Source organism: Nilaparvata lugens, chromosome 1 (assembly GCF_014356525.2).
Source record: "Nilaparvata lugens isolate BPH chromosome 1, ASM1435652v1, whole genome shotgun sequence".
NCBI lineage: Eukaryota > Metazoa > Arthropoda > Insecta > Hemiptera > Delphacidae > Nilaparvata > Nilaparvata lugens.
The window spans coordinates 7160675-7187842 of NC_052504.1; the positions used below are offsets into that span (position 1 = coordinate 7160675).

The following is a 27168-nucleotide window of genomic DNA, read 5'->3' on the forward strand; positions in this document are numbered from 1 at the left end:
CCACTGTTAACAATATTGTAATCTATGATTTATCTCAGTTTTTGACATTCATAACTTATGTGATTGTAACATAGATTTATGATCGTATACATAAATATTTATCATATTATGAATAGTATGAATATCTTATCGGTTGCAAACAATATCTTTGTCTGTCATAGAATGCATAATTAGAAGCACATATATAACAATGGAATGATGAGTTTTATCACATTTCAATCAAAACATAGACATCAATAATGATGACTGTATTGTAATAGTGGCATTATAATAATTAATTTACGTAGAAAATATTGATCTCCAGACAGCAATGAAAGCTGTATTGCTGTAATCAACTTGGTTGAATCTCGAAAATTAGAATATTTAGAATTTGGAGAATTAAAAGGTGGAAATTTAGTTTCAGTGCATGTCAAAACAATTGACGAAATTGATTGTTTCGAGCGCGATTGTGTAAATAAGATGAAACTTAGAAAGCAGTACTAGAGGTATATTACTGTTTACTATGGTGAAGAGAGTAAGCCGTGCCTTACCACGTCGGCTGTTTCCCCTTCAACAGCGTCAAATAGAATCGCAAATACACATCAATGGATTGCAATGGAATTGCTGACATTAATTATTTGTCTCGTTTTTCGTGTAAATCATCTCCTTCAAAGTTAATCGGAGAAAACAAAAAAAATCAAATCGAAAAACCCCTAAGTTTTTTTATATATATTATTTTATCAAGGAAAGTGTTTGTTTTATTGAGAATATGAATACGACTAATATTGTAGTCAATAATATAACGAATCGAATGACATATGATAGATTTTTTTCCGATTAATGGTTACAGAGATAATTGATTTCCTGTCTACTGTTTACTATGGCGAAGAGAGTCAGCCGCGTTGTACCGCGTCGGCTGTTTCCCTTCCACGGCGTCAAATCAAATCGCAAATACGTAACGATATACATCAATGGATTCGCAATGGAAGTGACTACATTAATTATTGGCTCATTTTTCTTTTAAATCATTGCTTCGAAGTTAATTGAGAAAACAAAAAAAATCAAATCGCAACCCCCCTAAATTTTTACATATATATCAGTTTATCAAGAAAACTGTTAGTTTTATTGGGAAAATGAATGTGACTGATATTGTAGTCCATTATTTAACAATCGAATGACATATAATAGAACTCTTTCCGATCAATGGTTACAGAGATATTTGATTTTCCGTGATTACCTGCATTTTTCATGTTTTAGGGGGCTGGGGGTGAAAGCTCCAGGGGGATTCCTTGGGACTTTTGGTAGAATGACCCTCTGGGATGGTTCTATCGATGGTGAGAAATTCAGCTTTTATTTAATTTTCGGATCGAAATTGCTTTTTTGGACCTTCATTGACTGGGCTATATTCATGATTATTATTAGAGACAAATAATACACGGTACCTATCTGTTCTCTATGGTATGATTTACTCGTTCGATCGTCCAAAGCTTTTTAGAGAATCACATTAGAGAAGCTATACGGCAATTCTTGTTCTATTGAAGGTAGTGCCCGGAATAAGGTACTATAATTGCACTTCGGCACCGTTGCCATATCGTTTATCAGCTAAGTAGAAATATAATGAATAACAAAATATCATATTAAAATTATTGAAATGTTGATATAAGTTCAATTGAACTAAAATTCAATCATTAGGTTGTATTGTCAATAAAAAAGTAGAATGCATGAAATATTTTTCCTCATAGCACTCAATAAAGTGCTAAATAGGCTGCCTTCTAATATTTGCAGAATTCTGCAAAGTGTAAACTTAAGTGTAAGTGTGGGTTTTAGTTCACTGATTGTAATGAAACAGTCAATCAATTACGAAATTGTAATAAACAATAGTTATCATGTAGGCCCAAGTCTGATATTTGTGATGTTTTCATGTACAATGGATTTCTTCAATGGAACAGGAACATCCTTGATAAGATGAATCAACCTTGTTGGATTACACCAAGCATAGTATACAGCTATCTACTAAATACTATAATAGAATATAGAAATAAATTGGAAGTTGCATCTGTTCAAATGCTAATTAATGAATAATTATTATTAAAAAAAAAATCCCAATTAAATGCTGTAAATCACCCCGAAGACTTCTGCTACTGCAAATATTGACAACAGGGTAAACAGCTAGATGGAAATTCGATGAGTGCTACAATACAAAAATTATTTGTCAGCCCGGGAATCGAACCCAGTACTCCTAATTGCCGGTCAGGATAAGGATAAGGGAAACCATTTCTGACTAGCAATTAGGAGGCACTGGGATAGATCCCGGGCTGACAAATAATTTTTGTATGGTAGCGCTCATCGAATTCCATCTAGCTGTTTACCCTGTTGTCAATATTTGCAGTAGCACAGGTCTTCGGAGTGATTGACAGCATTTAATTGGGATTTTCGTATAATAATACTGATTATTATATAATCTCTATATGGTTTACCGACTGTATACTATTCTTGGGTGCTAAATACTATCTACATTCGGACTGTTGTATAAACTATTATTGGAACCGTTTTGGGCGTTAGCCTGTGTACTTAGTGGTACTTTTCTGGATGTTGTTTGATTCTAATGATTGAATAGATAAATGAGATAAATAAATTGATGGATCAAGGATCACACTGCTTCCATTGAAGCAGTAAGTAAAGAAATACTATTTTCTTTATTATTTCTGTCATCTCTGATTGAAGGCTGCTGATGACGAATTCATCAACAAACTCATAAAAAGTTTATTATTTCGGTGATCATATGATTGTGTAAATCATACCAGATTTCGTAAATCACAGAGAATTTGCACAACTTTTGCAAGAGCAAGTGGCGTGACTAGAGACGCGTAAAAGTACAACCGAGACAATTGAAAAAGTAATGTTTGGATTGATTAAAGAGCAGATCTTTCATAGTGATATATATGTTTGAGGAAGTAAGTTACGGGAGTGTCATAATAAAATTGGCCAACAATTGTTTTGTACATCATGTCACAAGAATGAATTATTATAATAATCATTGTTGTCTCAGTGTTATTTACATTCATCTGTCACACAGGAAGAATAGTCTAGAAAAGTTATTGTACAAAGAAGAATGTGTTTCGTCTCGGAAAATCATTTTACGTCTCAAGAGCTGAGAACGGTGTGCAATGTTTTATGCACAAATAAATTGAACGTGCTGAAGAACTGAACAAATTTAATAGTCAAAATCTTGCCTGTCATACCAATTTGGAGCAAATTGAAAAGTGTCTAAAAACTGATCCACCTTAATCAATATTGCTCTGAACACATCTCAAGAACGGTTGTCACAATAATATTAATCAATATCGGGGGACCTAGCTTTGCTCTGGAGTGTAAAAGCATAGAAAATTTGTAACGAAAGATTGAATTTATAGTTTATATTTATTAATTCATTTTCTCAGTCGTACAATCTTTTTACAGTTATATGAGGAGGCACAACAGGCTTATGACCAAAACTGTCCCTTTTCAAATTTATACTACAGTCCAAATCAAAATCTAGGTTAAGCTACGGTACTATAATCAAAATACTATAATACTATTACTATAATACGGTACTATTGTCAAAATAACAATTTATTCACACTTCAGAAAACAAACACATCATCAATAATTACGAATAGATATACTATGAATTCTATTTAGAATGATATACTATGTTTGCTACAATATTTGTTAACATACTATGTAATATTCTACACTAACAGCATCTATTTACTATTTTGGAATTTCGAAGTAAACATTTTTTCTAAAAAAATCTGGTGTGGTACACTCACACAACTTTCCTTGCTCATATTTGAAATACGATCAGACTTTTGTATATGTGTATAATAATTAATTGTTTTCAGAGTACTTTTCTTGTGTAAATTGTGAAACTCGATGATTTTTTTAGTCGTCATTTTTTTAAGTCGTCAAAACAGCTGTTCTACAGATGAAATATCTCGACTATGTGTTCTTTTGAACTGCTCTACTACCTACCTACCTCATGCACGAGAAGGAGGTTACGAAGTCCATTTCTCAAGAATGGGGTGGACTCCCCATTAGTTTCCCAGAAAGGAGACTCATGCCAGAGCTGATAAATAGCTATACAGGGTATGAATTTGAGAAAATCGGTCAAGTTATTTTGAGAAAATCGTGAAAAACATGTTTTTTTTAGTAATTATCCGCCATTTTTCTCAAGTATATTACGGAGCTCCTGCAATTTTCTCAGAAATAAGACTCATGTCAGTTGATAGGACTTATAAATAGCTATCCATGGTATAAATTTGAAGAAAATCGTTAGAGCCGTTTTCGAGAAAACCGTGAAAAGCATGGTTTTTCAGTGATTATCCGCCATTTTTCACAAGAATATTACGGAGCTCCTGCAATTTCCCCAGAAATGAGACTCATGTCAGTTGATAGGGCTTATAAATAGCTATTTATGGTAAAAATTTGAAGAAAATCGTTAGAGCCGTTTTCGAGAAAACCGTGAAAAACATGGTTTTTTAGTAATTATCCGCCATTTTTTCCGCCATTTTGAATTCAATTTTATTGAATTTCTTATTGCCAGATCCTCATGGTATAAGGACCTTAAGTTTAAAATTTCAAGTCAATCGGTTGATTAGGAATGGAGTTATCGTGTTCACAGACATACACACATACACACATACACACATACACACACACACACACACACACACACACACACACACCACACAACACACACACACACACACACACACACACACACACACACACACACACACACACAGACCAACACCCAAAAATCATGTTTTTGGACTCAGGGGACCTTGAAACGTATAGAAAACTTGAAAATAGGGTACCTTAATTTTTTTTGGAAAGCAATACTTTCCTTACCTATGGTAGTAGGGCAAGGAAATTAAAAAAGAGAAATAAACGAAAATAAGTTTTCTTGTTGAATCTTTCTTTTTGTGAAATCAGCTGAATGATCCCACACATGCACTCGTTCACTCAATTCCATTACGGTATCGACAGACGACAAAATTCCCAGCTGTTTTTCCAAGGACGTATTTATCCTTTTAATGTCCTTTAGCGAGTTATCCCAGGGTTGAGACCTAGTGCAATCGAATTTTCATATAATAAACCTACTTTGTTCCAAATTTCGTGAGAATCGTTAGAGCCATTTTCCAGATCCGGTCACTTACAGATATATTATAAACATAAAAACATTTAAACAGTAACTACTCGTTTAATAGAATGGGTTTGTCATAATAATTGTGCATATTCATCATTGATCATAAATAAATTGAAGATGCTGAAGAACTAAACAAATTTAATTGTCAAAATCGAATCTGTTATACCAATTTGGAGCAAATTGAAAAGTGTCTAAAAACTGATTCACCTTAATCAATTTTGCTCAATTGAATTTCTAGAACTTTTATTACTATTGAATAATCAAACGAAAAATGTTGTTTCTCATTAGGTTGGATGACAATTGATTCACTTCCCATTCAGACGTGATGTACGCTGTAAATATTATTCTGCACAGTGATTCAACACAGAACTGAAATAAAATTTCCCGTAGAGAGAAAAAAGAATAATAAAATGTCATCTCAGTTCTTACTGTAAAATTTGGCCTTCACGATTAAAAATTATGTGAATCATGAATCATCTGAATCATGAATCATGAATCATCTGAATCATGAATCAGAATCACAAGTCACAACAAATAAGAGTAGAAGAAGAATGCTATAGAGAGCAGATTCAGAGAGAGTGACACTCAGATAATTGTAAAAAAAACATCAATGTATGATGTTTGTGAAGCAAATAAATCGAGAACACTATATTCCTGGTGGGATACAATGAGAGAGTTTAGAATGTAATGATTACATTACTGGATACAATCAAAACTCTTCAGTCTGCGGTGCTATTTTTACTATCCTTGCCCTATTACCATAGGTAAGGAAAGTATTGCTTTCCGAAAAAAAGTTAAGGTACCCCAATTTCTAAATAATTTCTATACGTTTCAAGGTCCTCGAGTCCAAAAAAGTGGTTTTTGGGTATTGGTCTGTACGTGTGTGAGTGTATGTGCGTCTGTGTACACAATATCTCATCTCCCAATTATTAACGGAATGACTTGAAATTTGGAGCTTAAGGTCCTTACACTCTAAGGATCCGACACGAACAATTTCGATCAAATGCAATTCAAGATGGCGGCTAAAATGGCGAAAATGTTGTCAAAAACAGGGTTCTTCGCGATTTTCTCGAAAACGGCTCCAACGATTTTGATCAAATCCATACCCAAAATAGCTATTGATACACTTTATCAACTGCCACAAGTCCCATATCTGTGAAAATTTTAAGAGCTCCACCCCATGTATGCAAAGTTTGATTTTAGATTTCTACTTATCAGTTCTCAGATATAATTTAAGCGAAAGATTTTGGGTAGAAAAGATTGAGCATGAGAATCTCTACAATTAATGTCCAGTAACATTTTCACCTAAAATTGAAAATAAGCTTGAAATTTGATAAAATGTGATTATTCAATTGCAAACTGTTGGGAACTGTTGATTCTATTAAATCATTCACTATGAAGAGATATCAGATCACGTGTGTATCCAGCGTTTTTGACCTGTCACCAGCTGGCTCAAATCTTTGAATAGTAGACTTGAGATGCGCGGGAACACTAGCGTCAGGTGATACATTTTCATAACGGCAAGGAAAGTTGTGTGAGTGCGCCACATCAGATTTTTATTTTTACGGTAATATTGGTGTATGAAGGAGGCTCCTTTTCCCTTTTTCCTATTATCCTTGAAATGCAAAATTTCAAAAAACCGTGTATATACGTCGACGCGAAATTTAAAAAGGATCATACCTGTCAAATTCATGAAAATCTATTACCCCGTTTCGCCGTAAATGCGCAACATAATAGACATTTAAACATATAAACATTTAAATATAAAGAGAAATGCCAACCAGTCGACTTGGATCTTAGACCTCACTTCGCTCGGTCAATTACTGGATACAATCAAAACTCCTCAGTCTGCGCTACTAATTTTTTATTGATTTTTACGAGTAGTCATCATACTAATAAAACAGTACAAGCATCATAATAATAAATCCTACTGTAACTAAAACAAAATTCCACAACCAAAACTCGCTCAACAACTCTATTCATTGGAGCTCATTATGTCTCCAGTCCTTAGAGATTGAGATTCATTCTTATTTCATTGAGATTCATTCTTTATCCTATCTGGAATAATTTGGACAAAAAACTAGTCCTATTACGTGAATATGTAATTCAGACTGTGACATTTACAACGGAATTCATGGTCAGAGCAACAGTTAAACAAATCACAGGTAGATAAGTTACATCATCATGATTTTTGATACCAAATTACAGTATTTGTTCATGGTGGAATTTGGAATAGAGTTAGTTACCAATAATGAAGACTTCATTTTTTGTGGTAGCGTTTTCGACATTCAGTAGAACTGAAATATTAAAATTGAGCCGGGTGATAAAATACCGATTTCATAGATGGAATGTTCCCGTGATTAATCAGGATGTAGCTTATTGAATAATTCAAAGTTTATTCCAATAATTAAGTTTGTAGCGTGAATATTGAAGTTGTGGAGCATCTCCATAATTTATTGAAGAGACTTGAAATGTTGTCAAAAAATCCATTTTATTTTAATAAAAATTATTATTTTGCAGGAGCATGCTTTCTTGTGTGCTCAAGACTATAATTTTTATTAAAATGATTTGGATTTTTTGACAACATTTCAAGTCCCTTCAATTTTGTTCTTTTTGATTACTGTGATTATTTTCTTAGTAAACTTTCTACGAAAGCGATGGAAATTCACGAGAGCACAACTGATACAAAAATCATAAAGATATGTTCAAGAAAATTGAGCACAGCTATCGAACTCGTTCGTCAGAAGCAATAGGAATCCAAGTTTCTAGGCTAGTCAAAACTCATTCCACTACAAATACTTATTTTAAAGCACACACTCTGTATAGAAATCTGCCTGAAAATCTACGTAATACCGAAGATAAATTCAAATATATTTATAAAAAAATTGTTAATGACTGGTTAATGGAGGTTGGGAGAACGAATATAGAAGAGATAATTCATTCATTGTATAGATAAAGCAAATGTCGTGTAATGATGGTCCAAGTTTAACTCTGAACCTTTACATCTTTTATACTTGAAATACTTAAAACTTTAATTTTTTCCGATATTAATATCTGGTTTGCCCAGGAATCTGATAGATGCAGGTACGAGGACAATCCAACGTTAGCCAATCAACGTGAAGGCCCTCTTCCACACACAGGCTTTGCCTTTGTGGAGAGTTTTCATGAAGTTTATTAAAAAAGGATGTTGTATTTTCTGTTACTACGATATATAGCAGTCAGATTTAGTTATTATGATCAATTATTTAAGTTCAACTGTAAGTATTATTTATGATTATTTGGTTGCAGAAGATGTAGCGTTGTTGTATGATTTGAATTTTTGTTATCATGGATAATAAAAACGAATTTGATTTGATACAGGTATTTAATTGATAACAAAATCTTTGTGATTAAGAAGCAGTTATGAAGGATTCACTTCAGAGAGGCATGCATTTTTCGTATCAGCATGTCCATAAATTTCGGATTAATGGATTATTCCATATTTTACTCAAGTCTTTCAATAAAGATGAAGAGGTTCAAGTAGACACTTGACTGCTAAACACTTTTGATTATGAAGAGCTCATTCAAAGTTTCAATCAGAAATGGACCAGTACAGTATAATACAGCAATGTACCATAGAGAAACAATAGCGTAAGTAGATATCCCATGATACAGGACGTTTATGTCGCAACTTTTACTGTTATCTCAAGCCGATAGTTCCTGTAATTCTTTCCCGTGAAGCTGTGTGACACTGGTAGTCTCTCATATTGTGCCGTTCATACACTCTCACCCCAACAAAACAGTAAAAATCGACAATATTCAATAGTAATCGGCTTGAGATAACAGTAAACGTTGCGACATGAACGCCCTATACCATGGGATATCTACTAACGCTATTGCTTCCCTATGAATGTACCTAGAATACATACTCATTAACGCTACCATTAACACTAGGTAAATTGGTATACAGTTATATACCTAACTATACCAACACAGTTATCTTTGAATGATAAAATCGTAAAAAAACTGCACATTAATAATTGCTGATTAATATTGTTTAATTAATGATACTAACACAGTTATCTTTGAATAATAAAATATTGAAAAGACTGGACATAAATTGCTGATTAATATTGCTAAATTAATGACTATACTAACACAGTTATCTTTGAATAATGAATATTGAAAAAACTGCACATAAATGCTGATTAATATTGCTAAATTAATGACTATACTAACACAGTTATCTTTGAATAATGAAATATTAAAAAAACTGCACATAAATTGCTGATTAATATTGCTAAATTAATGACTATACTAACACAGTTATCTTTGAATAATGAATATGAAAAAAAAAAACTGCACATAAATTGCTGATTAATATTGCTAAATTAATGACTATACTAACACAGTTATCTTTGAATAATGAAATATCAAAAAAAACTGCACATAAATTGCTGATTAATATTGCTAAATCAATGACTATACTAACACAGTTATCTTTGAATAATAAAATATTGAAAAAACTGCACATAAATTGCTGATTAATATTGCTAAATTAATGATTGTGTAGGCTGGAGGCAGAAACAAAATTAAATCATTCAAATGCTCAGATGAATTTCCATTGGAGAGGAAAAATCAGGTTAAATAATACGATGAGATGAATAAATAAAATGCAGTGTGAATTTGTTACATCCAGTGATGATAGAATGTAACATTCTATACTCTCCATCAGTTACAGCATGGAAGAAAATGCCAGTCTCTTTTTTGAAGTGAGACTGAAAACAAGATGATAAAGCACATACAGAAGCAAACTCATCTCCAGTGTACTATTATTGTTATTCAAAATACAGTAAATGTTTACAACATTTCGACTGAAATAGGAGGTGAAGTGAATATTTTCCGCCGCTACTAAAATAGAACGTCTTGAATTTCAAGGTTGATAACTAACAATGTTGTGACAATTTATTAGTTTGAAAAGATGAACGGCTCGATAAGTAATGTTTTCACACGTAGAAAATCTAAATGTAGGTATAGAAGGAAGAATATAACGATATTCGAATCTTGATTCAGCACAGGTTTATCAGTAAAGTAGGCCTACATTGATGACATCAAAATCAAGTCTTGAGATCGTAGGCCCATTCATATATATTAATGCCATATTATAGGTAATAAAAAAGTAAATTCGTATGGCTTTTGTTGGTGGGGAGTCCCTTGCGGGAAGGTCCCACCGCCTGAATATATCATTTAAGCCGTCAATGGGCCTTACGACTGTCATACTTCAGCCGGGACCGACAAATTAACGTGCCCATCCGATAACACGGGAGTGATCTGGTTAATAAACTTTTGGTAATGGGAGGGTTTGAACAAGTGATCTCTATGCTGCTACGCAAGCACTCTATCCACTAGACCACGGATCACTCCCATATAGGTAATAGTACAGGAGAACTCGCTCAAAATGTCACTGATATTATTATGTCGAATGTCCTATTGAAATAAGAGCATTGCATTGAATTGCGTTGCATACAATTAATAATCCAGTTGAAAGCTGATTTAATTGTGATTTGTAATGATAAGAAAAATATATGGCTGAAAAATTTTGTTTCCTCAATGTCATCCTGCTACTATATCCTCAAAAAGACCAAGGGAGTGAGTCCATTTCGTTGGCCAATGAACTTGTTGATAATGTCTTGGAAATTTAAAGTTGATTCTGATGGAAACATGAAAGAGTTATCATCAAAGATACAAACCTAAAATCAAAATAATATATTTTTAAAAACTGAATGATATTCACGTAATAATTATATACTTGAAAACTGAATCATATTATATTTAGTGAATCACTGTTGTAGACTATACATTATCATTAATGAAAACAAAAATCAATCCCACAGACCCACAAACGGACAACTCGAGCCTCGAATTAGAAGTAGGAACTCGCTACGCACGTTCAATAAACTGTCCATGCATCTAGACTAGAATCTAAACTCTCCATCTTCAGCACTAGAGACTAGAAAAAGATCTTCACTAGAGAATTCAAACCGGCTCTCAACGAGATTTCCATCGGCAATAGTAGTAGCCTAATATTAGTGAAAAACAAACACTCCAGATACAATGTTATGATTGAATGGATGGACAACAAATAAGAGGATGACCTTCGCGTTGGTTTGGGTTCGTTAATCTCTAGATGCCTCAGGCACTACTCACATAAATTAATATCATTCAAATATTTGATTTTAGGATACAGAGGAGAAATATTAGTGGAAGATTGAATGATATTATACTAACATGTATAGTGTATAACAATGATTCAGTAGATACATATTATTCAGTTTTCAAGTATATATTACGTGAAAAATCATTCAGTTTTCAAGTATATATTACGTGAAATATCATTTACTTTTCAATATATATATTACGTGAATATCATTCCGTTTTCAAGAATATATTTGATATTAGAATACAGAGGAGAGATATTAGTGAAAGATTGAATGACAATCTATAGTCTACAACAGTGATACTAAATATAATATGATTCAGTTTTCAAGTATATATTACTTAAATATCATTCAGTTTTCAAATATATATATATTTGATTTTAGGATAAGAAGAGAAAAATTAATGAAAGATTGAATGATACTGTACTTAGCATGTAGTCTACAACAGTGATCCACTAAATATAATATGATTCAGTTTTCAAGTAGTTACGTAAAAATCATTCAGTTTCCAAGTATATATTATGTAAAATATCATTCAGTCTCCAAGTATATATTACGTAAAATATCATTCAGTTTCCAAGTATATATTACGTAAAATATCATTCAGTTTCCAAGTATATATTACGTAAAATATCATTCAGTTTCCAAGTATATATTACGTAAAATATCATTCAGTTTCCAAGTATACCGTATATTACGTAAAACATCATTCATTCTCCAAGTATATATATAACGTGAAATATCATTTAGTTTTCATGTATATATAACGTAAAATATCATTCAGTTTTTAAAAATATAATTATTTGATTTTAGGATACAGAGGACAGATATTAGTGAAAAATTGAATGATACTGTGCTTAAAATGATAGTCTACAACAGTGATTCAGTGAATACAATATGATTCAATTTTCAAGTATATAAATTACGTAAATAACATTCAGTTTTTAAAAATATATTTAGTTTTAGGATACAGTGGAGAAATATTAGTGAAAGATTGAATGATTCTGTACTTAACATGAAAAGTCTACAACAGTGATTCAGTAGATACGTACAATATGATTCAGTTTTCAAGTATATATTACGTAAAATATCATTCAATTTCAAGAATATATTTGATTTTAGGATACAGAGAAGAAATATTAGTGAAAGATTGAATGATACTATACTAAACATGCGGTATAGTATACAACAGTGATTCAGTATATAATATCAGGGCACCGAGCTTCGCTCGTTATTTATTTATTGATAAACAGAACACAATATTCTTGAAAATGATTGGGGAAGGACTAACAGGCACAGCCCAAAACGGTTTCTTCCTCGAATTTTGATTTATTCACTATCAATAGTCCAACAAGTTGGTTATGTTCCATACACTTGAATTCAGGTCCAATTTTCAGTCCAAACATTTGAAAACAGAAAAGTTCTAATTTAGGATGTTTACAAACCAAATTGAATAACAAAATAACACTCACTAATCACTTAAAACTGTAAAATAAGGATTAACTTTGAAAATTCCGATATACTCTAATTTAGAATGATATACCATGTCATGTCAAAAATCAGATTATTTTGATCAAGTCGATTAAAATTTTTAGATAATATTTTTCGTGAGATAAGCTGATTGATTACAGAGCTGAAGATAATTCTGTCTCTCTCCCACACAGGCACACGTTTCAGTTATCGATAGACGACAAAATTATCATCTGTTTTTTCCAAGGATAAATAATTTTTATCCTTTTCATGTCCTTCAGCGAGTTTTCCCAGGGATGAGACCTAGTACAATCGAATATAGATTCAGTTTTTGTCTGTTCAAAACCCATGCCTCGCTACCGAATGCTATTAACGGTATTGCCATTTTTCTATAAAATTTTAGCTGGGTATCTTGTTTCGTTCGCCTTCCTATAAAGTTTTCTCGTGAAATTAAAAATTGTCTCGAGCTTCCAAACCTCGTCTTATAGTGCCATAAACCGCACTAGTGCCACAATCTCGCCACTTTTTCACCAACATCTTCATCCTTATGAAATGAAATCTAGCATCCCAAGTAGCTGAAGCCTATCACTTGATCTAATGCTTGGTTGTCTAGCAAGATTTTCGATCTTACTGGCCACTTTCCTCTGAATGTCATTATCTTGGATTTTTTAGGTGAGGTTGTCATGCCGAAGTCCTACTCAATTCCGTTTAGCTTGAAAAGTGCTGTAGTATTTATCGTCAGTGTTTAAAATAACCACAGTGTCGTCTGCATATAGTAGAGAGTTTATAAGAACATTATTGCAAATATGATATTTATGCTCTCTTTAGATTTTTTTATTTAGATAAAAATTACCTTTGGGTCCAACTTTCATACTAACAACCAACAATGGGCATTCATAGACCTATAGGAACAGTAGCTGAATTTTTCCAACAACCTGTTGCCCTGTCCACCACAGGCAGAAAATAAACTTGGATCCATCACATACCTTGAAGCCCAAAGATTAAGGCTGTGCAAAAGGTAAAAATAAACTTCCTACTGGTGATATTTTTCAAAGTTTTTCGATTTGTATACCATCAAGCTATCAAAATTAAAAAGTTTTCTCAGGTAAACCTTTTTTTTCTGATCATTACTTTTTGAGATATGAGCGCCTAAAGTCTAAATTTTTCGGACAGAACATATCAAATTCGGTAAGAGATAAATCCATCAGATTTAGAGGATAGATTCTTCATTGTATTGTTGATCTAATAAAATAAAAATATCAATTTTTGAGAAAGTTATTCAATTTACAAAAAATGACCAAAGATAACTTTTTGTTGAGTTATTTTTGGTCAATTTTGGTAAATTGAATAACTTTCTCAGATATTGATATTTTCAGAATTTTTTGTTTTATTAGATCAAACATACCATGAAAAATCTATATTCTAAATCTCATGGATTTATCTCTTATCGAATTTGAAATGTTCTGTCCCTAAAATTTAAACTTTAAGGCGCTCATATCTTAAAAAGTAATGATCGGAAAAAATGTTTTCCTGAGAAAACTTTTTCATTTTGTTAGCTTGATGGTATACAAATCGAAAAACTTTGAAAAATATCACCAGTAGAAAGTTTATTTTCAGCCTTTGCACAGCCTTAAATCCCTTGAAGCCTTGAAGATCCCTGAGTTAGCATATCGATTCCAAATGTCTAGTATTTATAATGTATCATAATCTATCATTTATAATGTATATTGCAGTATGAAACAGTTTCAGAAGCAGTCAGCTACTTAGGAAAGTACAAAGTAGGCTGGACTCTCGACCTGATAACTCGATAATAATTGCAACTTGTACTTGATGAGTAGTGAGACGAACCCACGACAGAGCCTAATCGACATTACAGTTACGTTCCACATACACACAGTCCTACGTCAATGAGAAAAATTAAGAGCCATCAAGCAAGGATACTTATCAATCTTCATCATCATTGAAACACCGCGAGAGCTCCTAACAAAATGGTCCAATATAATATTCCCAATAATCCATGTCCTAATATTATAATGATTAGTAATCTTCTTTCTCTTCTTCTTCTTCTTCTTCTTCTTCTTCTTCTTTTTTCTTTTTCTCCTTGTTTTTCTTCGTCATCTACGTCTCCTTCACTGTTCCCACCTCTTTGTGCTTCTTTTACTCTTCCTCTCATTTCTATTATTTTTCCTCAACTCGATATAATGAAGTCTATTCTAATTATTAGTGTGCTTTGATTAGAGAGTAAAGGTACTAATCATCCTACATACTTTTCTACTAGTTTTCAATTTTATTCATTTATTATTTTTACAACAGATGACTGACCGGGATAGAAAAACGAAGGATACTCCTTTTACTATTTCTCTCCCAAATTTAGATTAAATTTTGAGAGTTCGAAATAGGGTGTTGATTTCACTATTCTGAAATTTAGTCCATTCCCACTTAAAACGAATTGAAATAGATAAGTGACGTTCTTTTGGTTCTCCCGTTAGATGGGTGACTGCTTGAGGTCAGCTCACCTAGTTCAGAGCCACGAGCTTGGAAATCACTCTCTTAAAACCAGTGAGTGTATCAAATGTAATACATTTCTGTAATTACATTTTATATTTACTGGTTAAAACTCACAAAACTGTATCTTAATAACTGTTGGCTCATTCATCTGTCAACTCCATCTATCCATCCATTACCAATGATAATGGCTACCACAATCTTATCACCTATAATCCTATAGTGAGGTCCACGTTATAATGACATTGGAGAGAGATAGGAGAACAGCGTTGACGATTCTCTGCCTTGCCACTTCCTTCTACAGAGAGTTGCTGATACCGGTATATCTGATGTAATATTACAAGTTCATTCTTGTTTAAAGTGATAAACGATACTTTATTCGTATGAAAATATATTTTTCAATGATAATAAAATATATTTTTATAATTTATGAATGAATATTTTGTTAATTAATTATATTCATATATTGTTGAAAAACGATCTGGCAACGATGTGGAGCTGGAAAATGATAGCGCTATCTACTTTGTCGAATGATAGACAAGTACAGCAAGCAACACAATGTTGAATAATATACTGTCATTGTAAAGAGGACCTCACTATAATAGAACGCACGTGGTTATATCACATTCGGCAAAATATATCGGAAGCTAGGAGATAGATTGACCATCGCCAGGAATAAGATGTCAACTAGTAATTTCTAGAAATAACTAGAGAAAGTTGTTTCTTCTTTCATGCATGCGGAGTGTCATCACCCTCGGAAGACAATGAGATAATGAACTTGAATATCAGCCAAAAATTCTGGGTCATATTTTTTAATGAAATTCACTGTTTATTCTTTTTGATTAGATTTATTCTTATTTTTTTGGCCAACAAGAATTGAAAGGAGATAAAACTCTACTTTATCAATAGTCAAAGATTGGTAGACAATAACGGAAATAATTTATTCCATGAAGACTTGAACATTTTGATGAAGATTTGAGAGTAGATCTTAATGAGAATTCAGATTGTGAGTAATGTAGAAAAAACAAATTTCTTTCAGAATTCAAAAATTTTCACTAACAATAAGCCGCTCAAACCAGCGTAATAATTTTAGATTTTGATGAAAATTTAATATGCGGATGCATCTGAATGAAACAAAACCTTATCGTTTTAAGTTTTATGCCTGAATAATGTCAACCTGGATGCATTTACATTTATTGATAACTCAGTTATGTAACAGTTGCCATTCAACGGCAGAAATAACAAAAATATGGTTGACCGGTCATGAGAGAGAGAGAGGGAGTGAGTGAGAGAGAGAGAGAGATAGAGAGAATGAGATTGATTGTTTGTTTGAGAGAGAGATAGAGAGAGTGGGAGAGAGATAGAGAGAATGAGAGAGAGAGTGAGATTGATTGATTGATTGATTGATTGAGTACTTTATTTATGTAGATTACAATATATACTGGCTTATACACTTATATAAAATAGCTTACAATACAGCAAAATTATAGATGAATTTTCATAATATAGACTAAGAAAATAATTATTGAACTGTATATGATACGAAAAAGTAATTTGTAATAATCATTAATTAATTTGTAATAAGATAATATTGTTATGCATCTACATAAATTGGCGGAGAATTAGACTTATCAATGTCCATTCTTCGGAAAGAATATTCAAAATATCCTTCCCACTAACTCTCTACCAAAAGAGGAGAGAGTTACTCTACAAAAAAGAGAGAGAGAGAATGAGAGAGTGTGAGAGGGGGGAGTGAGAGAGTGAGAGGACAGAAAGAAAGAGAGTGTGTGAGAGAAGGAGAGAGAGGAAGAGAGTGAGTGGGAGAGAGAGCGCGAGAAGGACAGAGTGAAAGAGAGGGTGATTGAGAAAATGAGTAGTCGGAGTTTCGAAGATTCTGTACTTTTACTTGAAATATTGAAGTTGAAGATGTTCATGACCCTGTAACTGTTGCCGTCTACCGGCAGAATTGTGAAATGTCTCAACCAATCAGGAGAGAACAAACTGAGATTGGAAGCGATTGGGCGAGAGCCAGATTTGATTCTCGCTTTTGATTGGTTCCGTGTACAAGCTGTTTCCCATTTCTCCCAATGAACTTTCATCTATTATTGGCCGATTTTTTCCAAAATCAATAATCTTCTTCAATTTTTTAAATACTTCTTTGATACTCTCATCCTCCTAGATTTCTCCTCATTTCACTCATGTACTCTGAAAACTTTTATTCGTACTCATGTCAGAGAAAACTTGTACGTTTGATATGCTTTGGCGTGCTACCAATTTATCCTAATAGGTTGGTTAGCCTTCACCTATATTCTAAGTAAAGTCATCGGTTCCAAATAAGCTAATATCTTGATATATCATGAATGAATCTAATGCTTAAGAATAAGAAATCCAGTTCAGAGCAAATCAAATTATAATTTTTTTTAAACTGATTCAAAAATTTCAGTTCACACCAGAACAGATAATCATACATGGATCGAACATAGATTGAACATGATTGAGGTTACTAATATGTTTGTTCTGTTCATCAAAATAGATTCCAACAGCTTTCACAAAAACTCAGAAATTATTGTTTCAAATCAAGATCAAAATATATAACTTATAGATTGAGAATACTCATCTATCGTTTACAGGTTTCCAAACAGGCTTATGGCTTTCAACATTAAATGAGAAATTCAACACAAAATGAAAAGAAAAATTGAAATCTACATTTCACGTATGTTCAATAACATCAATAAACTTTACAAAAACATTTAGATCACAAATAAGACATCTTAAATTTCAATTATTTAGGAAAATTTCAACAGAAGCCAACACTCCTAACATAAGCCAGCCATTAAAAGGTTTGAGAGAAACGCCTGGCAGAAGTACCTGGAATAAGTGCCTAGAGCTTCAAAGCATAAATACGTCATCAATTGCCAATTAGCAAAGAACACAAGTCTACAAACATTATATCTATTGTTTTCAATAAAACTTTATTTTTAAAGTATTTTAAAAATATTAACCTTTATTGTTAGAATTATCTGTTTATTCAGAATAGAACTTTGTTACAGTGATACAGTGGGATGTTCAACACTAGTATATATGATAAATTCCCTGTGAAAAGTTAGTCCGTATATCGATTACACAATATTTGCTATCAAGTGTTATTAATATTTTGAATATCGAATCGAAGATTCGATTTTAATCAAGAAAAAATGTAATATTACAGCATTATACTTAATGTTTTATTCTATGCTTATGTATGATGGATCATTGTTATATGAATAATCGTTATAGAAGCAATCTTTGGAAAAAATATTTTTTCGCTTCCACGTTTTTTTTGGTTTTTTTTTTAAATAAATTATTGAAATCGAATATTCTCTTACTAATTCAATGTATTTTCAATATTACATTTTCTGATAACTAGGCTCTGATATTTGAACTAAGCAACTTTTAAAAACTACTTAAATTTTCTGCTACAAAACCAGATCAACTACTTAAATATTCTATTCTAACTGAAAATAGAGAAACCTCAAAAAACCTCACGAATCCTTTGATATCCTCCCCTATCAAACAGGTTCTTTAAATCCAGACACAAGTCGACCTGAGTTTCCATGTTGTATATAATATAATTCCTCTCACATTGAAGACTCTGATGACGTGAGCAAATGAGATGATAATAACGTGACAGAGAAAGAAAACTACGGCAGATTCGAGTCATAAGATGATAATGAAATTCAAATCTCATAATGTATCGAAGTAATCATTGTCTGAACCTTGAAAATAATTGTCATGTAGTCTACAGTTTTTCAGCAACTGTTGATTTTTTCAAAGAAAATAGTTCTATGATAACATCAATTTGCACTTATTGTGGAAGTAATCTAAGTAACGTTTCTTAGGGTAATTATTGTAAGTTTGATGTCTTTAAGAATTTCTTATGCTTATGAGTATTTCATATAGGGATCATCATATAGATTGCCTCTGCAAGAAGTTAAGGAATAATATTCAAGTTCAAAATGCTGAGAAACATAAATATAGACGAGAAGTGCATGAAGATGGTCTACTATTCCTTAGTTCAGTCTTTGCTACCTATGGAATTGTAGATGGGAGGACAAACTACGTTCACCTCGACCCCCTTTTAAAAGTGCAAAAACTAATAATAAAAAATAATCAAGCAGAAGCCACCTCGTTATCCGTCAGACCAGCTCTACAATGAGTTTGGTGTGATGGACGCAAGACAACTCTACTCCCTAGAAATTATTTGCAGACTGCACAAGAACCCAGAGAGCTTTCAAAACAGAAACCACTGTCATAACACAAGAAATAGAAGCCTACTTATCACGAACGTGGCTAGGAAGGCAACATACCAACCACACTTCAACCACCTAGCACCAAAACTCCACAATTCACTTCCTGCACACATCAAGATAATAGAAAACTCGAGAAAATTTTAATGCGCCGTTGAAAACTGAATCACAACAACTGGAAGACATTATAGAAAACATAGTTTCGAACAATATGTGAGCTCACTTACCCAATGTATTTGCACCCCACTCGAAATTTAATGTATTACTACTACACCTGCTCTAGAACATGGGTTTCCCATAGTTGAGTAGGTTAATTTCCGAAAAATGCAATTTATTTATATTTGTAGTAAATTTCATATATTGTATTTTTGAATATTATGTACATTTATTGATAAGATTGTTTATTAATGGAAATAAAATTTATTTGTATTGTATTGTATCGTATTTAAAGTCGTATATTATACTCTAACTTATACTCCAGTAATATATCATTTTATAATTATCTAACATTTTAGACTGTACAATCCAACACATAGGATTGTTTGTCATTAATTTCTAATCTATAATGTTTAATTACTATTTATATTCTAGGAAGTCAAACTAACAGAAAGTCTTGAAGAATCAATTTTCCACAACTCTACCACAGAATTAATAATAGCAGTTTATTTAATTATAGGAGTTTTCTCTGACTCTACGTAATGAGAGCGGAATGATTCACTGTGCTACACTTACCGGTAACCAGGTATCTGATTTTCTTATAGATCACCTATTTTGTTTAAACGGAATATTGAATATCATAATATTATTCTCATTATTGTAAAAACAGGAAGCCTATAATTATTATGAACTAGCACGAAACCCGTGCTCCGCAAGAATGTTTTTATAACTTGACAAACTTAAAACTTGACGTAATGAAATCTTGAAGAATTGAAAATAGGCCTATAACCATCCTCGGTTAATTAAGAATCTATATGCAGAATTTCAGTCCAGTAGTTCAGACGTGATGATGCGTCAAACATGATGTCAATTCAAAATTTTCAATTCAAATTTTATTTATTCAAACTCACAATATTCACAATCAGAATCAATAAGAAAACAAAAACACACACCTCAGTAAGATGAAAAAAATATTAATGGAAGATTAATAAAATAAATACTGGTATGTTTTATTAGAAATACGGTAAATTTGTGATTGGAATAAAAAATACTACCTGCTGGAAGTATACAATACTCCACGTTGCAAGCAGGAATGAATATCACTTCAACTAATTTTTAATGTATGAATAAAAAGAAAAAAAAAAGAAAAGAAGAGAAAGAAAAGACTAGCAACCATTCGCTCTCACATTCACTCACCTTGCACACTTTCCAATAACAGCTCATCTTACTAATGCTTATTGCAAGCCACCAAAATTACATTTAAACTACGAAATAACATTAAATAAGGTGTTGTTGGTTATCCATCTTGTTTCCACTATAATTATCACTATTAAATTTTATAAAACTTTTAAGTGAATGTGAGTGTTTTTTCACTTAAAAGTTTTATAAAATTTAATAGTGATTAAATAAGGATTCTAAATGGTCAGGCATGAGACCTCTGAGCCATCTAAGAATTCTTTTTTTGATTTTCCTATCCCGTACGTGTATAAGCTAGTTATTTCCTTTATTATAGTATAGATTATACGTGAATGTCATATTGACGTTGGGACATGAATGCATTACATCATAATAGAAGTTATTAGCCTACATCTTGTAAACGGAGAAGTCATTTTTGGGATAGTTTTGCTATAGCTAGAATGTAGAACTTTTGTCAAAATCTATCATATTAAGGTGCGTACAGATTTACGCGCGAACATGAGCAATTCACTTTTAATCAGCTAATGCCAAGCTTTTTAAATCTGTATCTTACCGTTTCTGTAAAAATACAGATATAGTCAGCTGATTAAAAGTGAATTGCTCATGTTCGCGGCGCGTATATCTGTATAGATTGAGTAGTGACTGTCATCACAAAAATTAATGTTGAATCAATATTATTTTCACACACATGAATGGATTTCAAACAATTTTCATGAAAAATTCAACTTAATTTCTCAATGTAACAGTGATATTCAACAGATTCTGAAGTTTGGAAATCCATTCTTCAAGGCATCCTGTTTATAATTCCGGTCACATACATCCTATTGAGCATCTTGAAAGACAGCCTTTCTTTCAGCCTTGTTTTTACCAATAATTATTTTCGAGGTAAGGTATTTTCTAGAATCCCAATCATGTTTCTAATACTCAGATATTGATGTAGAAAGTGGAAAATAGTATCGGAAACGGTATGTTAAGTTGATAATAATTACTTTGACTGTGGGTTCAACTGTCATTAAAACCACTCGTACATCCTGGTCTCTGGTGGTAATGCAACACGTTATCACGTGACTATATTACCGCTCACACTACAACTTCGACTCAAGCTACAGGTTTAGATTGGATCTATTTTTATCGACAATTTCCTTTCCCGGGTTTGATTTGTTTCAACGTCTGAAAGCACAGCTTTTTCCAATATATGTCATGATATCAAATCTTCACTTCTCAAGATCAAATTTTAATTTTTCAAATAAATTTAATAAGATCAAATCTTAAATTTTCTTTTCCATAATCAATTCAGAATTCAAATCATCACTATCTGATTGATTGATGTTAATTTAATTCGGATAATAGTGTTTTTTCGGTTATCGGTAACTCCAATTTCTTACTTTCCTTGCCCTATTACCATAGGTAAGGAAAGTATTGCTTTCCGAAAAAAATTAAGGTACCTGGTGTGTGTGTGTGTGTGTGTGTGCGTGTGTGTGTGTGTGTGGTGTGTGTGTGTGTGTGTGTGTGTGGTGTGTGTGTGTGTGTGTGTTGTGTGTGTGTGTGTGTGTGTTGGTGTGTGTGTGTGTTGTGGTGTGTGTGTGTGTGTGGTGTGGTGTGTGGGTGTGTGGTGTGTGTGTGTGTGTGTGTGTGTGTGTGTGAGTGTATGTGCGTCTGTTACACTATATCGCATGTCTCAATAACGGAATGACTTGCAATTTGGAACGTAAGGTCCTTACAATATAAGATCCGACACGAACAATTCCGATCAAATGCAATTCAGATGGCTAAAAATGAAGAAAATGTTGTCAAACACAGGGTTTTTCGCTATTTTCTCGAAAACGGCTCCAACGATTTTTATCTAAAATAGTCATTTGTCAAATTTATACCTAAAATAGTCATTGATGATCTCTATCAACTGCCACAAGTCTCTATCTGTAAAAATTTCATGAGCTGCGCCCCATTTATGCAAAGTTTGATTTTAGATTCCCGATTATCAAGCTCCAGATACCATTTGGAAAAATTTTCAAGTGGAAAAGATTGAACATGAAAATCTCTACAATAATTAATGTTCAGTAACATTTTCACCTAAAACTGAATATAAGCTCGAAATTCGAGAAAATGTGATTATCCAATTGCAAACTGTTGGCAACTGTTGATTCTATTAAATGATTCACTATGAAAAGATGGCAGACCTCGTATGTATCCAGTGTTATTGTCCTGTCACCAGCTGGCTCAGATCTTTGTTTATAAGTAGACTTGAGATGCGCGTGAATACTAGCGTCAGGTGATCAATTTTCATAACGGCAAGGAAAGTTGCGTGAGTTCGCCACACCAGATTTTATTGTTGAAAATATTTCAAAAAGTATTTTAAAGCTCTAAAAACAAGAAGAGTTGAAAAAGTAAGTGTTATCACTTCAGAAGTATTTTCCATTCAAAGTTCAATTAATTTTGGAAATAATGGATTCACAAGACAGTGTTGACTCGTTCAGTTTCTCGTTTAGATTTTTAATAATAGTTGACACATCGATCAAGTTTAACTCTAGTTTGAAATTGAAATCTGTTCAACTTAGTGAAGGTTTGGACCGAACTATGGTTAAACATCAATTACTTGAAAAATAGTTATGATATTGCATGATCTTCTCATAATGTCCTATACAATGAATTGTGTATGGGATCCTAAATTTATTTCAAGGACAAAAGAGCGAGTCAATTTCGTTTCTCAACAAACTCGATCTGTATAAGGAATCCTATGTTCAATATTTGAAGCTAATTGATCAACTGGTTCAAAAGTTATTGTAGAAGATACAAATCCACAGACGGACAACAACTTCGGCCTTGAGTCAAAAGTAAGAGCTCGCTAACGCTCGTTTCAACAAACAAGACTTGATTATGGATTTAATCCAGTTATGACTACAAGAGGTAGGCTACAAGAATGAAGAACTATTAGAGAGTAACGTGTGACGCATTTCCTTTCCAAGGAAATTGTGTTGAGAAAAACAAGGGATGAGGTAGGCCTAAACACAGAGTGCTCACACTGCTTCCTTTCCCTCACAAAATTGAATTTGGGTGGCCTTGGTTTGGAAAGAAAGTTGATACTTTTGTCTTCCTCAATAAAGTATTATTGAAAGAGGAACAAGGAATGCCTTGGATAATAATTACTGCTTTCTAGGTGGAAGGAAATAATTGTATTCTGGAATGAAACTTCCGATATGTACTGTATTCCACCGACTGTGTTACATCAATTTTGGTGTAACATAAACACGTATCACATCAACACGGTTAAGATATGGAATAGAGTACAATGTATGTAATGGATGTGCATCAGATACTTTTTGTGTTATTATTATTATTACTAGTAGTTCTGTGAACAGTAGACCTCACGCAGTATTCTCATCCACAAGTACCTGATTGAAACTATAGACCGTATAGAAATACAGCAATAGACTGGCTTCTTCACACATCTGTGTAATCACTTGTCAGCTGATTCATGATGAATAATGATTCTATAGTCTGATTTTTACTCTAATATTGGCGTATGAAGGAGGCTCCTTTTTCCTTTTATATTATCCTTGAAATGCGAAATTTCCAAAAACCTTGTATATACGTCGACGCGCAATTAAAAAATGACCAACCTGTCAAATGTCATGAAATTCTATTACGGCGTTTCGCCGTAAATGCGCAACATATAAACATTTAAACATTAAGAGAAATGCCAAACCGTCGACTTGAATCTTAGACCTCACTTTGCTCGGTCAATCAGCGTATGGCTTTGAATGATGGGGAGACCCAAGGGTAGAGAAGTTGTGACACAACGGTGTCACAAAATGGCGGCTTGAGCAACAGACTCGCCATGAGAACAAAATTTACTTTCAGTAAAAAATAAGGACCAAGAAAACAAGTGAAAGATAATGAAACAAATATGTAGATGGAAAACTATTGACTAATTTGTGCTTACAATGTCATGATAAAACTAAATTCGTAGTGTTGTATTGGTTGAAATGACACCGTTAAGTGGGAGGAGACTGTCTAGCTGGGCCAATGGCAGGCGTTCATGCCCTTGACCGATAGCAGTACTCGCCTACTAGTATAAATTTTGCTGCTCTTGTATTTAGCTTTAGTTTATCAGAGATTGACAATGGTGTAATAACCGAAACCGGTATTTCTAAGTATCAATAAAACTGTGGTTTTTTGACAATTTCTTGGTCTTTTTCATTTAGTAGCCTACATCAGATACACGATAAATTCAAATCTTATCAAAAGATTAGCGAAAGCGAGTTAAGTAGAAATTGTAAATTAGGCCTATGTTGTACTTTGATCAGCTGAAATAATGTTTCAGCGTACAAAAGACAGTCTGTATAATAGCTCCCAAATAGCAAAAGCTACTTCAAATGAATGGGACAATTTTGTAGAAATCATATGCAATAATATTATTCATCCAACTAACTGAATGATAAATCAAAACAATTTTTTCCAAGAACAAAGGAGCAAGTCAATTTCGTTCGTTGTTCAACGAACTTGATCTGTATGAAGAATCGAAGAATATATGTTCAATATTTGAAGCTAATTAATCAACTCGTTCAAACGTTATTGTAGCACATACAAACCCACAGACGGACAACAATTTTGACCTTGAGTCAAAAGTAAGAACTCGCTAACGTTCGTTCAACAAACGAGACTTGATATGGATTTAATCAGTTCAAACTGATATTTGGTAAAAACTGGCACTCAGCGAACGGCACTTGGAGTACCTACTTTATATACCTTCAACTTAAAATAATTCAACGTATTTTAACAACTTTGGCCTTGAGTCAAAAGTAAGAACTCGCTAACGTTCGTTCAACAAACAAGACTTGATATGGATCTAATCCAGTTTAAACTGATATTTGTTCAAAACTGGCACTCAGCGAACGGCACTTGGAGTACCTACTTTATATACCTTCAACTTGAAATAATTCAACTATTTTAACAACTTTGGCCTTGAGTCAAAAGTAAGAGCTCGCTAACGTTCGTTCAACAAACGAGACTTGATATGGATTTAATCCAGTTTGAACTGATATTTGGTAAAAACTGGCACTCAGCGAACGGCACTTCTACTTTATATACCTTCAACTTAAAATAATTTAGCGTGTTTTGAAATAACTTACCGAGAAAAACTCGAACCCCTAAAAATCCTCTGGCGACGGAAAGCATCATGGCGATCACTGACACGAACTACTGGCCGCAAACACAAATCTTGCTTTAGTCCTTTCCTTGGGGCCGACAGCGGCCGTACACCGCCACACTGGTCGAAGCACATATCAACAGCACAAACACCACATAGTCTATAGCCAGGCTGCTTTCATCCATTCTGTGAACAAAAAGAAATCCAATAATTAATAATTCAATTTATTGGCATTTGAAAAAATGTAATTTATCATTAATTTTTCATCTGTACAAAATTTAGATTGTAGGGATTTGATAGATCATAATGAGCTACTGCTGAATAATAATTTGTGTTTTTGTGGCTCTAAATTTTCTACAATTACGAGAAATTTTCAAATTCATTTTTTTTCAAATTTCAATTCAAAAAATTAATCATTTCGCACAAGATACACATATTACAAAGCATTGTACCAGCTAAAAATACTAATGAAAATCCACTTTGAAAAACAACTTAAGCTGGGTTTACATCAAAGTTATTAAAAAAATGTTAATAAATTAATCCTTATAGATTCTATTAGATTGAACGGAACTTGACAAACACATAAATGTTCATCATGTGTATGATAAGCTATATGTTCAATCTAATAGAATCTATAAGGATTAAGTCATTGACATTTTTTTAATAACTTTGGTGTAAACCCAGCTTTCAACACATTTTTATGTTTGCTTTAGAGGACAAAAACAGAAATTGCTCAATCAATAGTGGTTTGAGTGTAATATTTATGTTTTCTATCCTGTTTCTCAACCGTAAAAATTAGAAATTCTTAGTTTCTGTTGTTTTTGAGTGGAAAAAGGACTAAATCTCAGAAAAGTGGAATCATAACCTCATTTCGAACTCCTAAAATATTATGTAAATTTGGGAGAGAAATAGTACAAGGAGTATCCTCAGTATATTTGTATCAAGTATGAAGTATTTTATGTTATTTTTATTTAATCTAATTACTTGATAATGGCATCAAGCCGAAAAATGTTGTAAATCATAAAGTATGCAATCATGAAC

The 27168-nt window shown here is 32.7% G+C and overlaps 1 protein-coding gene across 1 annotated transcript in view; it reads right to left on the reverse strand.

The window, feature by feature from the left end:
* The window catches only part of LOC111043363 (sodium/iodide cotransporter), a 73290-nt gene extending 46978 nt beyond the window's left edge, over nt 1-26312 (reverse strand). Inside the window, 3 exon segments of the mRNA XM_039429041.1 lie at nt 26111-26173; nt 26176-26228; nt 26230-26312. Of these exon segments, the coding sequence (XP_039284975.1) occupies nt 26111-26173; nt 26176-26228; nt 26230-26312 (199 nt within the window).
* Nucleotides 26313-27168: the final 856 nt, after the last annotated feature.